This window comes from Chlorocebus sabaeus, chromosome 9, assembly GCF_047675955.1.
Source record: "Chlorocebus sabaeus isolate Y175 chromosome 9, mChlSab1.0.hap1, whole genome shotgun sequence".
Lineage (NCBI taxonomy): Eukaryota > Metazoa > Chordata > Mammalia > Primates > Cercopithecidae > Chlorocebus > Chlorocebus sabaeus.
This window is the reverse complement of record NC_132912.1, coordinates 68,707,364-68,720,249: the sequence shown is the minus strand read 5'-3', so window position 1 is coordinate 68,720,249 and position 12,886 is coordinate 68,707,364. Positions and strand designations below refer to the sequence as shown.

The following is a 12,886-nucleotide window of genomic DNA, read 5'->3' as shown; positions in this document are numbered from 1 at the left end:
GGTAGGGCATGGCTCTGCTATAAGAGCTCTTGAGTAAGCTCAGACCTTCAGCGCGTATGGGAGGGCAATGTGGACTGTGAGGCCCTGGGTGAAGACACAGACACCCATCTCATTCCCATAGGCCTGGGAACCTGTCCTCCTTCCTCACCCACTGATGCCGACCGCCTTCCACTGGGAGGTCCAGCAGCCTCCTCACCCCTGCATTGCAGCCTCACCATGATCAGAGCAGTAGTCGCTGTGGGAACACCTGCTGTGTGCCAGGCACTAGGCTGGGTTCAGGCCACAGCAAGAAACCAAAATTAGACACACCCCCTGCCTTCCTAAGCGTACGATACAGTGAGGGAACGACATTGATCAAATGATCACAGCAGTAAATGCATGCCCTGAGAGAAAGCCTATAATAAGGTGTCAGGGAACTAGAAGAGGGCTTCCCTGAGGAAGGGGCTCAAGCTGAGAGCGTCAGAATGCATGAGAGTTAATCCAGCCTAAAAAGGAAGAGCATTTCGGGCAGAGGGAACAGCAAGCACAAAGGCCCTGTGGTGTGAGGAACCACGGTGTGTCTAAATGAGGCCTTAGCTAGAGTGAGGGTATTTAGGAGGGATCCAATCACAAGGACCCTTGTCTGTTTTCACTCTGAGAACAGTGTGATAAGTATTGTTTTTCCCATTTCAAATGCGCGAACTGGGGCTCAGGGACCTCAGGGAACTCCATAGCAAAATTCATGACAGATGGGTAGAGTCTTGGCAAGAGAAATCATGAATGTCTGCCAGGCAGGAAGAGGGAACAGGGAAGAGTAGGTGCCACCCCTTCACTTTCTGTTTGCTCAGTTATTCCTCCCAACAGGTGTTCTCATTCTGATTTTCAGCTGAGGAAATGGAAAATCAGAGAGCTTGAATAACTTTTTCCAAAATCGCACAACTCCTAAGTGGTTGGGTTGGCCCAGCTGCGAAGCCTGGGCTCGCTCCCCTATACTTCCGAGAGCTGCCTACAGATAGGGGAGTGTGGCCGGGACTGAGCAGTCAAACCCGTATAGTAGGGAGGATGACATGGAATTTCCTCTGCAGCGTGCACATGCTCAGCCGGCTCCCCATGAGTCCTGTGCAGAGTCAGCAGGGCCTGGGAGCCCCTGAACCCCATACCCAGGGAAGCAGAGAATGGGGTCTGGCCTGGGGCAGGGCAGTGGGAGAAGGCCTGTCCTGGGATACCTAAAACCTGAGCTCTTCCAGCTTCCCTCATGCCCTTATCAGTGAACCCCTGGGTACCTGTGATTCCAGCCACCTGTGGCCATCCATGGACTGGAGGCCTCACCCGCAACAGGCCTCCACTCTCCTGCCTCCCCACAAGAAGCCCGAGCCACAGACACAAAACAATATGCTCTTGCGTGCCATTTTTTGCATGCCTGGTTTTTATTTGACAGTCGGAAATTAACATGCCTTCCCCATCTGCCCTTCTACCCACTGGCACCTAGCCGCCTTGCAGCCCCCTCCTACTCCTGGGCCCATTTCCTTCCCTCTAAGCCCCAGGTTGCAAACAAAGACACCTTCGGGCACTATCTGGCCACCAGATGGGTTTGGACAGCCCATGCATAATTTTCTTCTGTAAATTTTATTACTCATCAGCCAATTTCACTTTAAAATCTAGATTCCTTATTTTTCATGAAAAACAGGAAGCTTTGCTCATGCTAGACCAGCATTCCTAGCCTCTGCCTGCTTTAGCCATGGCCTGGCTCTTCAGTTCTCCTGTCCCCACCACCTCTGACAGTCTCCCCACCAGGCCTCTTCCCTTGCCCTCCTGGCCAAGATTTGAGTGTGTCTATCTGCCACCCCACACCAATCAGACTGCTAGGAGCCATGGGCCCAGGGCTTCCTTTGTAAAGTCAGGATAGGCTTCAGTGGGCTCTGAGAGTTTGCTGATGTTCCAGAACTCATTGGGGATCTGGTCCCCACTGGACCCATGGTGGGACCCAGGTGTTTGGAGCCAGGGAGGGGAAGGAGGCTGTAGGTCTCCAACCGCGTTCACCCTCAGGTCTACATCACTGTGCTGGACGAGAATGACAACAGTCCCCGGTTTGACTTCATCTCCGACTCAGCGATCAGCATACCCGAGGACTGCCCCGTGGGCCAGCGAGTGGCTACTGTCAAGGCCCGGGACCCTGATGCTGGCAGCAATGGGCAGGTGGGCCACCGAGTGAAACAGCCGGGATCCACCATGTCAGCAGGGCTCCCACAGCTCCCACAGCTGGAGGGGCCTTCTGAGCCACCCCCATCACCAAGCACCAGGCTCTTCCAGTCTCTGCCCCTGCACTTACCCAGTTGGTGGTCAGGGAGAAGGGACAGAGCTGCCTCAGAGCTGTGCTGGCCGGTGGCCCTGCCTGGGTCATGTGGACATGGAGCCCAAAGGCCAGCCAAGGCTCAGCCCCGCAGTGAAGTTGTTTTCCGGGTGACTCCTCCCCACGCAGCCCCAGCTCCCTGAGAGGACATGCTCGTCCTTCCTTCTGCTTCCCGGGCCCAGCCCCATGGCAGGAAGTGCTTGCCATCGCTCCAGATTTGGACACCCCAGAGTGCAGAGAAAGAAGTGATGAAACCCACTCGTGTTCACACAGCTTTCATCTTTTCCGTGCACTGGGCCGTGTGTTTGCAGGTGTTAGCATGGCTTACATAGTCTCAGGGGTCGAGGGATGCTGGCTTTGGAGACAAAAGTGTGTGGGTTCAGATCTCTGGCATTTGCAAGCTGTGTGACCTTGGCTGGTTGTTCCATGTTTCTGAGCCTCCTCTCTGTGAACTGAGAACAGCTGCTTTCTGTCAAGGCTGCTCTAAGAACCAAGTAGAGTCCAGGTAACGCTGCGTGTGCCCGCCTCAGCAGCGTGAGCACAACTCCCTCTACCCTGGGAAGACGTCAGCGCCATGGGATTCATGCCCTGCTCTCCCAGGCCAGCATGCTGACATCCCCTAACCCGGGAACCTTCCATGGGTGCTACACTGCCTCCATAGGCCTGCACCCCCATTTTGAGGGAGATTAATCACTTCTGCATAAAACACTCTACTCCCAAATGCCCTTGATGAACAGAAGGCCCATGTGGGCAGGGGAGGACCAGGGAGTCCCCCTTAGCCCGACCTGGCCACCTCTCCTCCACACCTGCTCACCCCTCACCCTCTCTTCTCCCCACAGGTAGTCTTCTCCCTGGCCTCTGGCAACATCGCGGGGGCCTTTGAGATCGTCACCACCAATGACTCCATTGGCGAAGTGTTTGTGGTCAGGCCCCTGGACAGAGAGGAGCTGGACCACTACATCCTCAAGGTGGGGCCTGGCCTCCCTTGGGCCGAGAGACCACTGGCTAAGTGCCTAGACCAGTCACTACTCTCCATCCAGGAGAGAGCCCGTCCATCAGCACACTCTGGTGGTCAGTGCCCCTGCTGTCACCAAGTAACATGGGGCCAGCTGGACCCCTCGGGGCCAAGAGCACAGTGAGGCTGATCCAGGATGGGGAAACCTGGGAGGGACCTTAGATACCCAGGAGGAGGCAGCTGAGGTGTGTTCCCCTGCTGTAAGAGCCAGGAGGACGAGGGAGAGCCTGGTGGAGCTGGGAAGGCCCCAACTCTTCTACAAATACAGTGTGGCCTTGGACTCTGGGCCTATTAACTCTGGGCCTCATTTTCCCCACCTGTGCAATGTACAAAAAGATCCCCATCTGGCCTGCCCTATGGAGGGAAGAAACAAGTGCAGGCGTGAGGAGCCACGAAGGCTATCATTATTGCAGAATGGCCGTGGCTGGGATGTTTGCCGAGGGCTTTCTGGGGACCTCAGAGCTGCACTTCTGCAAGGGGCTGAGCTTCTGCAGCACTTACGACTGCATCAAGGCTCCCAGGAACAGGCTCAGCCTATGGTTAGGGCACCAGCTCATTGCTGATAATATTACTTGAGGCTCTTTTCCTGTTTGCCAGAGATCATGGGACAGAGTGCATGGGACAGAGGCCTTTGAAGCTAAAGGCAGGAGCCCTGGGTCAGGTTGCAGGCCCAGGGTCATGGTCAAAGGCTGGCACAGCCCAGAATACAGTCAGAGGTAGGTCAGGAGGTCAAGGCTTAGGTACATGCTAATCAGATTCCAAATGAGGATCCCAAGTCAGATGACGATTGGGCAAGAATCATTTGCAGCATGGGGCAGAAGGTGAAGGCTTTGGGGAGAGCCCAGGGCTGGCCAGGCCACCTGGGGGTGCTCAGTGAGTCTCTCTGCCCTCCCAAATGCTTCCCACTGATTGCACAGTCCTTTTGGACTCCATATTCCTGATCCTGCCTGCCACCCTTTAGCCCTGACTCCAGTTGCCCTCCTCCTTGCAGGTTGTGGCTTCTGACCGAGGCACCCCTCCACGGAAGAAGGACCACATCCTGCAGGTGACCATCCTAGATGTCAATGACAACCCTCCAGTCATCGAGAGCCCCTTTGGATACAATGTCAGTGTGAATGAGGTGAGAGCAGCCCCAGGGCCCATATAGCTGGACATCTGAGGAGACGTGGGCATGAGCCAACCATGCAGCACCTGTTTAAATGTCTGCCCGTCCCACTGGTCCCTCAGATCTCACGGATGGGAACTGTGGCTCATTCATAATGATATCCCAGATTTCTAGCCCAGATCCTAGAACACAGTATCTTTTTGGAGTAGAGGAGAAGAGAAAAGAGGAAAAGAAGAAAGTTGCCTTTCACCAGACAGGAAACTGAGGTTTACCCCGGGAGCTTGCCTTTTTAAAAAATGTATTTATTATTCAGCCCTAAGACTGAGCCACTCCAATCTGCCCTGGCATTGCTGGGTATCATGCCAGGCTGGATGTTCATGAAGGCAGGATGGCACATGGCCAGAGTCTAGCTCTCAGGCCAGACTCCCTTGCTTCAGCCCACTGATTGGCTGTGTGGACTTGCACACATTCCTTCCCTGCACCTCGGTTTTCTCATCTGTAAATGGGGATGATACCAGTACCTAACTCGCAGGGCTGGAGAGAGGACCCAGTGAGTTAATGTAGGCCCCAGCATATCGGAGGTGCTCACAGAATGTTTGCTGCCATCATCCTTATTATCTCCATCATTGCTCTGGGGTAGATGCAGCAAAACTTTTGGCAGGTACAGGGGGAGCCTTTGGGCTACAGGAGCAGGTGCTAGACTGTGCCCCAATGCCTTGAGTCCAAAATGATCGCTCTCCTGCTCTCCTCCCAGAACGTGGGTGGAGGTACTGCTGTGGTCCAGGTGAGAGCCACTGACCGTGACATCGGGATCAACAGTGTCCTGTCCTACTACATCACCGAGGGCAACAAGGACATGACCTTCCGCATGGACCGTGTCAGCGGTGAGATCGCCACACGGCCTGCCCCACCTGACCGCGAGCGCCAGAGCTTCTACCACCTGGTGGTCACTGTGGAGGACGAGGGCACCCCCACCCTGTCGGTGAGCGAGGGGGGTGGCCAGTGGCCACAGGGAGGAGCACTTGGGCCAGAGCGGCTCCGCCTCCGAGTGAGGGGAACAAGATGGGTGGGAATGGAATTCCACGCGGCAGGCGAATCCTTGACAACTCCTTCATTGTGCGTTTAGTCCATCTGCCCAAGATGGCCTCCCCTTATGGAGGCCTATTGCATGCAAAGCCAGGGTGCTAGTTTGCCCTCCTGAGTCTACAGCTACTCAGAAGCTCTGTTTAGTCTTCTTTTCTCTCCCAGAGCAGCTCTATGGGGTGGCACAGCTTGAGCCTCTGTATTGGGGCCTGGCCCAGGGAGCAAGCTGGTATGAATCTAGCCCCCACTTCACCTGTGCACTGTGAGGCCACACCAATGTGCATGGTGGTGTCTTACGGAAAGGGTGCCTCTCTGGCCCTCTTCCCCTACGTTGTGTGGTGTGGCATGCTGTCACACATCAGGGTGGGAAGGGACTGGTGTCTGTGGTTCACACTGATGCTCGAATGAATGGGGCCACAGCCCAAGGCAATGTTCAAAGTTTGCCAGGTTAGAGAAGGACGTGTGGGCCTCAGAGGCTGGATGGAGATCTCTAGGAGGTGATGAGCTGTATTGGGAGTGGCTTATAAACTGAGAGTAGGAAATTTGGAGTCAGGAGCACTGTGGCTGGCTGCATGATTTTGAGCAAGTCAGAACCTCTCAGCATATTGCTTTTGTCATCTGCAAAAGGGAGATAATATCTACCTCATAGGTGTTGTTTGGGGAATCAAATTAGCTCATGTCTGTGGAAGCACTTGGTAAACCATGAGGAGGAAGAGGACTGTTATTAGTTCTCTATTGCCACAATAATGCTGCCTTACAAACCAAACAAAACAGAGGTGTAAAACAATAACCACATAGTTAGCGCTAATCCCGCAGGCTGGCAATCTGGACATGGCTTTGCCGGGTAGTTCTTCTGGTCTCAGCTGGGCCCCTGCATTTGTGTGTGGGCAGCTGCCTGTCAACAGGGCGCTATGCTTCTGAGGGTCGGCTGGCTAGCAGCTGGGGTGACAGGGACAACTCATCCTCCAGAAGGCTAGCCCGTGCCTGTTCCTATGGGACTGGAAAGTGTCCAGAAGAGACGGCAGAGGCATGCAAGGCCTCTTGAGTCCCTGGCTTGGAATTGCACAAGGTCACTTATACTACAGCCTGTTGGCCAAAGCAAGTCACAAGGCCAGCTCAGACTCAAGCTATGGGTAAACAAACTCTACCTTCTGAAGGAATGAGCTACAAAGTCACACTGCAAAGAGTGTGGTTACAAGGAAGGTAAAGAGTTCAGGGACAGTTTTGTAATCTGTCTCCTGGAAGGACCCTGATTGCAAATGAGGCCTCAGCTCTGTCCCTCTCACAGCAGGTTAGACCTCTCCCCTTTGACAGCAGCACTGTGGGAGGCGAGGTCACACCAGGTCTAGGCAGGGCTCTTTATCTGGAGCTTCTCTCGAGATGTTGGTCCAATAACTCCAGGAACTGGGATTGGGCCAATAATCCCAGGAACCCCCACCCCCACCGCTACATTCTGAGGAGTCCAGGAAATGGGACTGACTCTGGGCACCCCTGTGGGCATCCTTAGACCCACGGCTCCACAGTGTCATCACTAGCTACCTCAGTCATTCACACCCAGTGGGCTAAACAGGGGCACATTTATAGGACACGTGTCACTCACTGGGCAGGGTGGGGCTGCGGCAGAGATGGGTATCATTTACTGTGTTAACGTGGCAGGAGCCAGTGTCGACATAACCCTCCCCACTGCACCTGGCTTCAGGGTGGATCGTCTTGGTCATCCCTTCAATAGCATTTGTGAAGTAACAGAAACTGAACTATGGAGTCACAAAGAATCAAAATGCATTTTCCCACAGAGCAAAAATTCTACAGAGAATGTGGATTTCAGGCTCGGTGGTGTCAGAGCTCATGTTTCTTGGCCTTTCCCTCATGGTGGCAAGATAGCTACTATAACTCCAGGCACCAAGTCAGCATCCAAGGCAGGAAGATGACAAAAAGATGGCAAAGGGCTATGGCAGCTACTTCTGCCCTTTTATCAGGAAAGCAACAGGTTTCCCAGAACGACCCTCCAGAGTGCTGCTTGTGTCTCCTTGGCCAGGAGTGGCTCACGTGGGCACCCTAGCTGTAAGGGAGGTTGGAAAAAATAAGGGACAGGATTATTATGGTCAGCATATTACTTGGGGGCCAGATATATCACTGCCTACACAAAAGCAGGCCTCTGTCAGTGAGGAAGAAGTGGAGAATGGATTTGGGGTGGGTATCTGACAGCATTTGCCACACTGCCCTCCCTAATCCTAATGCAGGCCAGCCAACGCACCACCCACACTCCCCACCCACACTCCCCACCCACACTCCAACCCCCACAGTCCTAGGGTCTCTCAGGGAGGCCATGGGTGGGATCCATAACATTCTAAGACCCTGAAGTTTGTAGGCAAAATCAGACTTCCTTTGGTCCCCAGAATAAATGGGAACTGAAGAAATGGAAAATCACCCTGGCCACAATTAATCACCCAGAATGCATGGGCCACTATCCAAGCAACCCTTTAAAATCTTGGGATTGGTCCCCATGGCTAAAAAGAGTTTCCAACTGCTGGCCAAACCCTCTGCAGGGACCCATCCCAGCCCCTTGGGGACCATAAGCATTCCCTCCTCACATGTCAGCCCCTGACATTCTGGCTCTCATTGAAGCAGGGCTCAGCCCACACCAGCTCCCTGGTGAGAGCATGGGAAGCTGGATGGCATCTGCCCTGCTCATCCTGGTCATCACCAGCTCTGCTCCCTGAGGCCCCAGAAAACTCCCTCAGGATGACTAGGACCAGAGACCCTGAGGCCATCCATCTCCAGGGGAATATATATGGGGCTTCCTGGGCTGAACCATGACGCTTTCTTCCAGGCCATAATATAAACAGCAACAGGTACCAAATTGAAAGATTTATAGGAAAACAATTTTAAGTCGAAAAGAATTCATCCCTCTTCAGTTTTTTTCCCCCTGCTTCTCCAAGTTGGGAAAATATTCCTATCATTTGGTTTTTGCAGGGGACACCTCAGTGAAGAATTGCAGTGACCACAGGGACATAGAGAAACTAGCACTAAACCATATTCATTCATTCACTCATTCATTCAGCCGTTATTCCCTGAATGGCCACTATGTGCCAGGGACTGGAGATACAGAAATGAAGAAGATGTGGTCTGTGGCCTGAAGAAATGAAGTTGAGTAAGGGAGGCAATGAAAACACCGGTGTGCAATGGGGTATTGAGAAGGGCTTGGGGAAGGCTTCCTGGAGGAGGTGACACCTGGACTGAGTCTTGTTGGTCAGTCTTGGTTAGCACAGCCAAGAAAGAAGTACATTCTGGGGTTCAACCTGCACAAAGGCTGAAGAGCAAGCAATAATCAGGGGTGGGTTCTGGGAGCCACAGGTGGTTTAGGCCTGGGGCTGCTTCCAGGGCCAAGGGCAGGACTCCCTATTTCCATATCCTCCCAGGACAGTCTATATGAAGCTTACCACAAGGGCTGCTCCCACTGCTTTCTCAAGAACCCCCACTGCTGCCTCCATGCCTAGCCGAGCCAAGGTGGGGATGGGGCAGAGCTAGCAAGCAGGGGTCCACAGCCCACAGGGCCCACCAGGGTAGCTTGCCTCTAAGGAGCACTGGACCCTTGAAGATTTGTTTCCACTGACCAGACCCTCACCTTTGGGCAGTAAACCCCTCAGGGTTATGAATATCCCCAAGAGCAGGGCCCTTCTCTGCCGCTGGGCAGATTTCACCGGATGCATGTGTGAGGAAGGAGCATTGTCCCAGCCCCTCCTAGAGCAACCAGAGACCTGAGCAGCTTGCAGCCAACCACCCTGAGATTCCAGGAATGGCTGCCACAGTCTAATAGGTGAGAGAGCAGCTGCTACCCTGCATAGATCTGTCCAGAGAAACCCAGCAGGCCCACTTGCCATCCTTTTATTCCCACTGCAGTTATCTGCCTGGCTTCAAGACGGCCCTCACTGGCTCAGGATCATCCTTGCTAGAAGACAAGGGCATGAAATATTCATTCATTTGTTCATCCAACACCAAGTATGTGTGAGGCCTGTACTACAGGCCAGGACACCAGAGATACATCAGACACAGGTCTGCCCTCCAGGAGCCTACAATCTGGCGGGGGAAGACACATGTACCGGAGAGCTGACACTGTGGTATGGTAGAGTGCTAGGAGCCTGGAAACCAGGGCAGGTTTTCTGGAGGAGGCATCATTTGCATCCCTGTCTGGAAAGATGAGGCTCCCTAAGCAGGGGGCCTGGTATTCGGCTGCTAAGACCCTCCCCAGAGCCAAGAGAAATTATCTGAGTCCCTCCAGCTCTACTTTTCTCCCTGGGACCCTTGTCCCCCCAGTTTCCTGAGAGCCAGACATTCCTGCAAACAGCTTAGGCCACCTCCACCCAGCCTCAGGTATCACCCGAACTTGGAACAGCTGTGCTGCAAGGGGTATCCAGGCCAGCCCCAGGCCCGCCACACAATGGTGTGCCACTGGCCAGGGGGAGTCATTGTGCAGCCTCACTCCCTGCCTAGCTCCAGGCCATGGGCAGACAGGCCAGGCTTGGGGGAGGGGTCTAAGTGGTTGTCAGGGAGGCCCCTACAAAGGAAGAGCTGGGCTCAGGGAGGAAGCACGGAAGGTAACTGGGAGGTCAGGAGTTAGCCCAGCCTCAGAGGCACTTGGCAGCGGGGTGGAGACGGAGGGCGGGCTTGACTGTGGCCTCCCTCCCACGTGAATTGTAGCCAGCTGATAATACTATTCCAGATAAGAAGCCCTGGCTTCTCAGGCTGGTGAGGACATGCAGAAGTCACCTATCCAGGCAGGACAGAAATCTCCCACGGCCCCCTTCTGGTATGCAAGTCCCCAGCAGCGGCCCCATGACGGTCTATGAGCTGGGGATACTGCTCTTGGCAGCGCACCTCATGTCTTTAGAGCAGAGGCCCCTTCTGTTTATTAGACTTGGACCCTGCTATTGTGAAGCTGCTTCCCCTGGCTTGAGATCAGAAGGTCCCAGCCTGGCCCTCACCCTCTGTGGCACCAAGGAGGCTGGCCTTCCCTGACCCAGCACAAGTACATCCAGACCCCTTGGCCTGGCTTCTTGAGGGATGTTCCGCGGCTGCCCACATGCTCCACATACAACTGGCTAAGTTCCTCCGAGAGACCCTGGGGCTCAGCTGCTGAGGGTCTCTCCCTTCCCCATCCCCTAATGCAAGCAAGAGGGGCGCATGGGCCACTGTGCCTGTCAGGAGTCCTCTAGCTCCACAGTTGGCAGGCAGAAAAGGGGGTGGCAGGAGCCGATGTGGAAGGAGCCTGCCCATCAACAGCAGCGTCTTCTGGACCCAGAGAAGGCCCGGCCAGGGCAGGCAGAGCACAGATAGGAATGTTTCTGGTGTGCAGTACAGTGGAGCCCTGGACCTGTGGGCACAAGTTCATCTCCCAGAGCCCTGGTATGTACTCTAAGCAAGTCCAAGATGAAGGCCAAGCCAGGTCCTGGCCCATAACACCACTCCATTCAGTGAGGAGAAAGCAGGAGACCCAGGGTTTAGTCGTAGTCCCACCATTTACTTGTTTTGACAAGACACAGACCTTTCAGAACCTCTATTACCCTATGTGTTAAATGGCAGCAATAAAATCTCCCAGGGTTTTCAGGGAAGGGGGTGGATCAAACAAGTAATAACACATGTGAAAGTGTGTTGGAAAGCACCAAGGATTATAACAGAAAAGGCCAAGAGACAGCATGCATGCCGCCACTTCCCTCTCCTGTGCCCCAGGCGGACATGGCTATCTATCTCGGCACTTTCTCACCAAGCTATATTGATCATTCAGAATCCCTCTCAACACATTCCAGGAAGCAGTACCAATAGATCAGAATTACAAAACAAAAGAAAAAGAAAAAGAAACGCCTGCCCCGAGGCTTGCACAAGATGAGGGCGTTATTGCCATTGAGGAGTTCCCACTAGCCCTAGACAAAGCTGCTGGGAGGCAGAGCTGATGGAAAGTCAGAGGGGGCCCCACCCACTGTGAGAGGTTCTGAGAACAGAGCCTGGCGTCTGGGGCAGCCCATCACCCAGAAGCAATGTGTCAATTGTCAGCTTTGCAGCAAGGTCCAAAGCCCAGGCTATTGCTGGACCCTGCTCTCCCGGAACTCACAGGGTAGTTAGGGCGACGTAGCATCCACGGGTGAAGAGAAGCAGTAATGCAAAGCAGGGAATGCCCAGGGAATGGGCCAGGTGGCCTGTGCTGTCTGTGGGCTGGGGTCCATGCTCAGCTGGGCTGTGGCTGGGCTTCAAGAGGCCTTTGTTCCCAGCATCCTGGTTAGCAACCCCAGTTCCTCTTTTGAGCATTGCAGCTCCCTGAGCAAACGTTAACCCCGCCCCCAGCACAGTCAGGCCAGCCTTGGGGAAGGCCTCATTCTTGAGGCAGGACCCCAGGGGCCAAGTTGGTGCAGGGTGGTGGCGGGACCCTTGCAACCCCCCGTCCCACCACATACTCCCAAGTCCACCCTGCGAGGAGCAGCCCCTCGGCCCAGGCCCTGGGCATGTAGTGGGAGCTCTGGTCAGGCAGGAGTCTTTTGAAAAGCAGGTCCCGGGGTTCCTGCACCTCCACCCCAGCGCCCAGCGCCCAGCGCCACGGACTCCCCCAGGCAGGGCTAGCCTGCCCACCAAAAGTCACCAGTGGCCTCCAGGGTGTGTTTTTAGGGAGTGCCGAGCAGTCCCCACTGCGTCAGTAAAACCCTCTGAATGGTGCTTTCAATTCCATTCCCTCAGCCTCTCCCTGGGAGGGAATAAAGGCAGGAAGTCTCTATTAAAATGTGAATATCAGGAGATAGGTAAGATGGCCCCTAATTCCTGATTGATCTCCTAACAATGAATTAGTTCTTAAAAGCACGGATTTCCCTCTCAGGGCCTCAGACTGTGCCAGGAATCCAGCGCTCCAGGAGCCTCCTGCCCCAGCCCCACCCTGCCCCAGCCCCTAGTGCTCCTCCTGCCCCTTGGAGGTGCCATGTTCTCCCACCCAGCTCTCCCATGCACCCCAGCCCACAGCCATCAGGGCTGGCATCAGAGGCATGACCATCCCGGGCAACTCAGAGGGCGGCTCCAGCAATCTGCCCCTCCCCAGCAGCAGCAGGGTGGGCCTGTGGCCATGGATGAAGATGGAACTGGGAGCTCAGAGTAAATTTCGCTGAAAACAGGAAACCACGAAGCCCAGATGCGTTCAGCTGTAAAAGGGTCCAGAGAAGAGAGGGCAGGGCCGCGCCGGAGGAAGCTGGGGAGGAAGTGCGGCAGCTGCTCTGCTGCGGGCCGCCTCCCTCTCCACACAGCAGCAGCCAGGCCTGGGGTCTGGCAGCCTAATTCTTAGAAGTTGTCTCTGCCTCGAGGTCAGAAGCTGAGGGCTGGG

The 12,886-nt window shown here is 54.7% G+C and overlaps 1 protein-coding gene across 2 annotated transcripts in view; it reads left to right on the top strand.

The window, feature by feature from the left end:
- Positions 1-12,886, top strand: part of CDH23 (cadherin related 23) — a 168,515-nt gene that overhangs the window by 90,940 nt on the left and 64,689 nt on the right. For both annotated transcript variants that reach the window (XM_038009089.2, XM_073019067.1), the window contains exons 22-25: positions 2,026-2,175; positions 3,169-3,297; positions 4,336-4,464; positions 5,204-5,431. In XM_038009089.2, the coding sequence (XP_037865017.2) occupies positions 2,026-2,175; positions 3,169-3,297; positions 4,336-4,464; positions 5,204-5,431 (636 nt within the window). The remainder of the gene's footprint in view (positions 1-2,025; positions 2,176-3,168; positions 3,298-4,335; positions 4,465-5,203; positions 5,432-12,886) is intronic.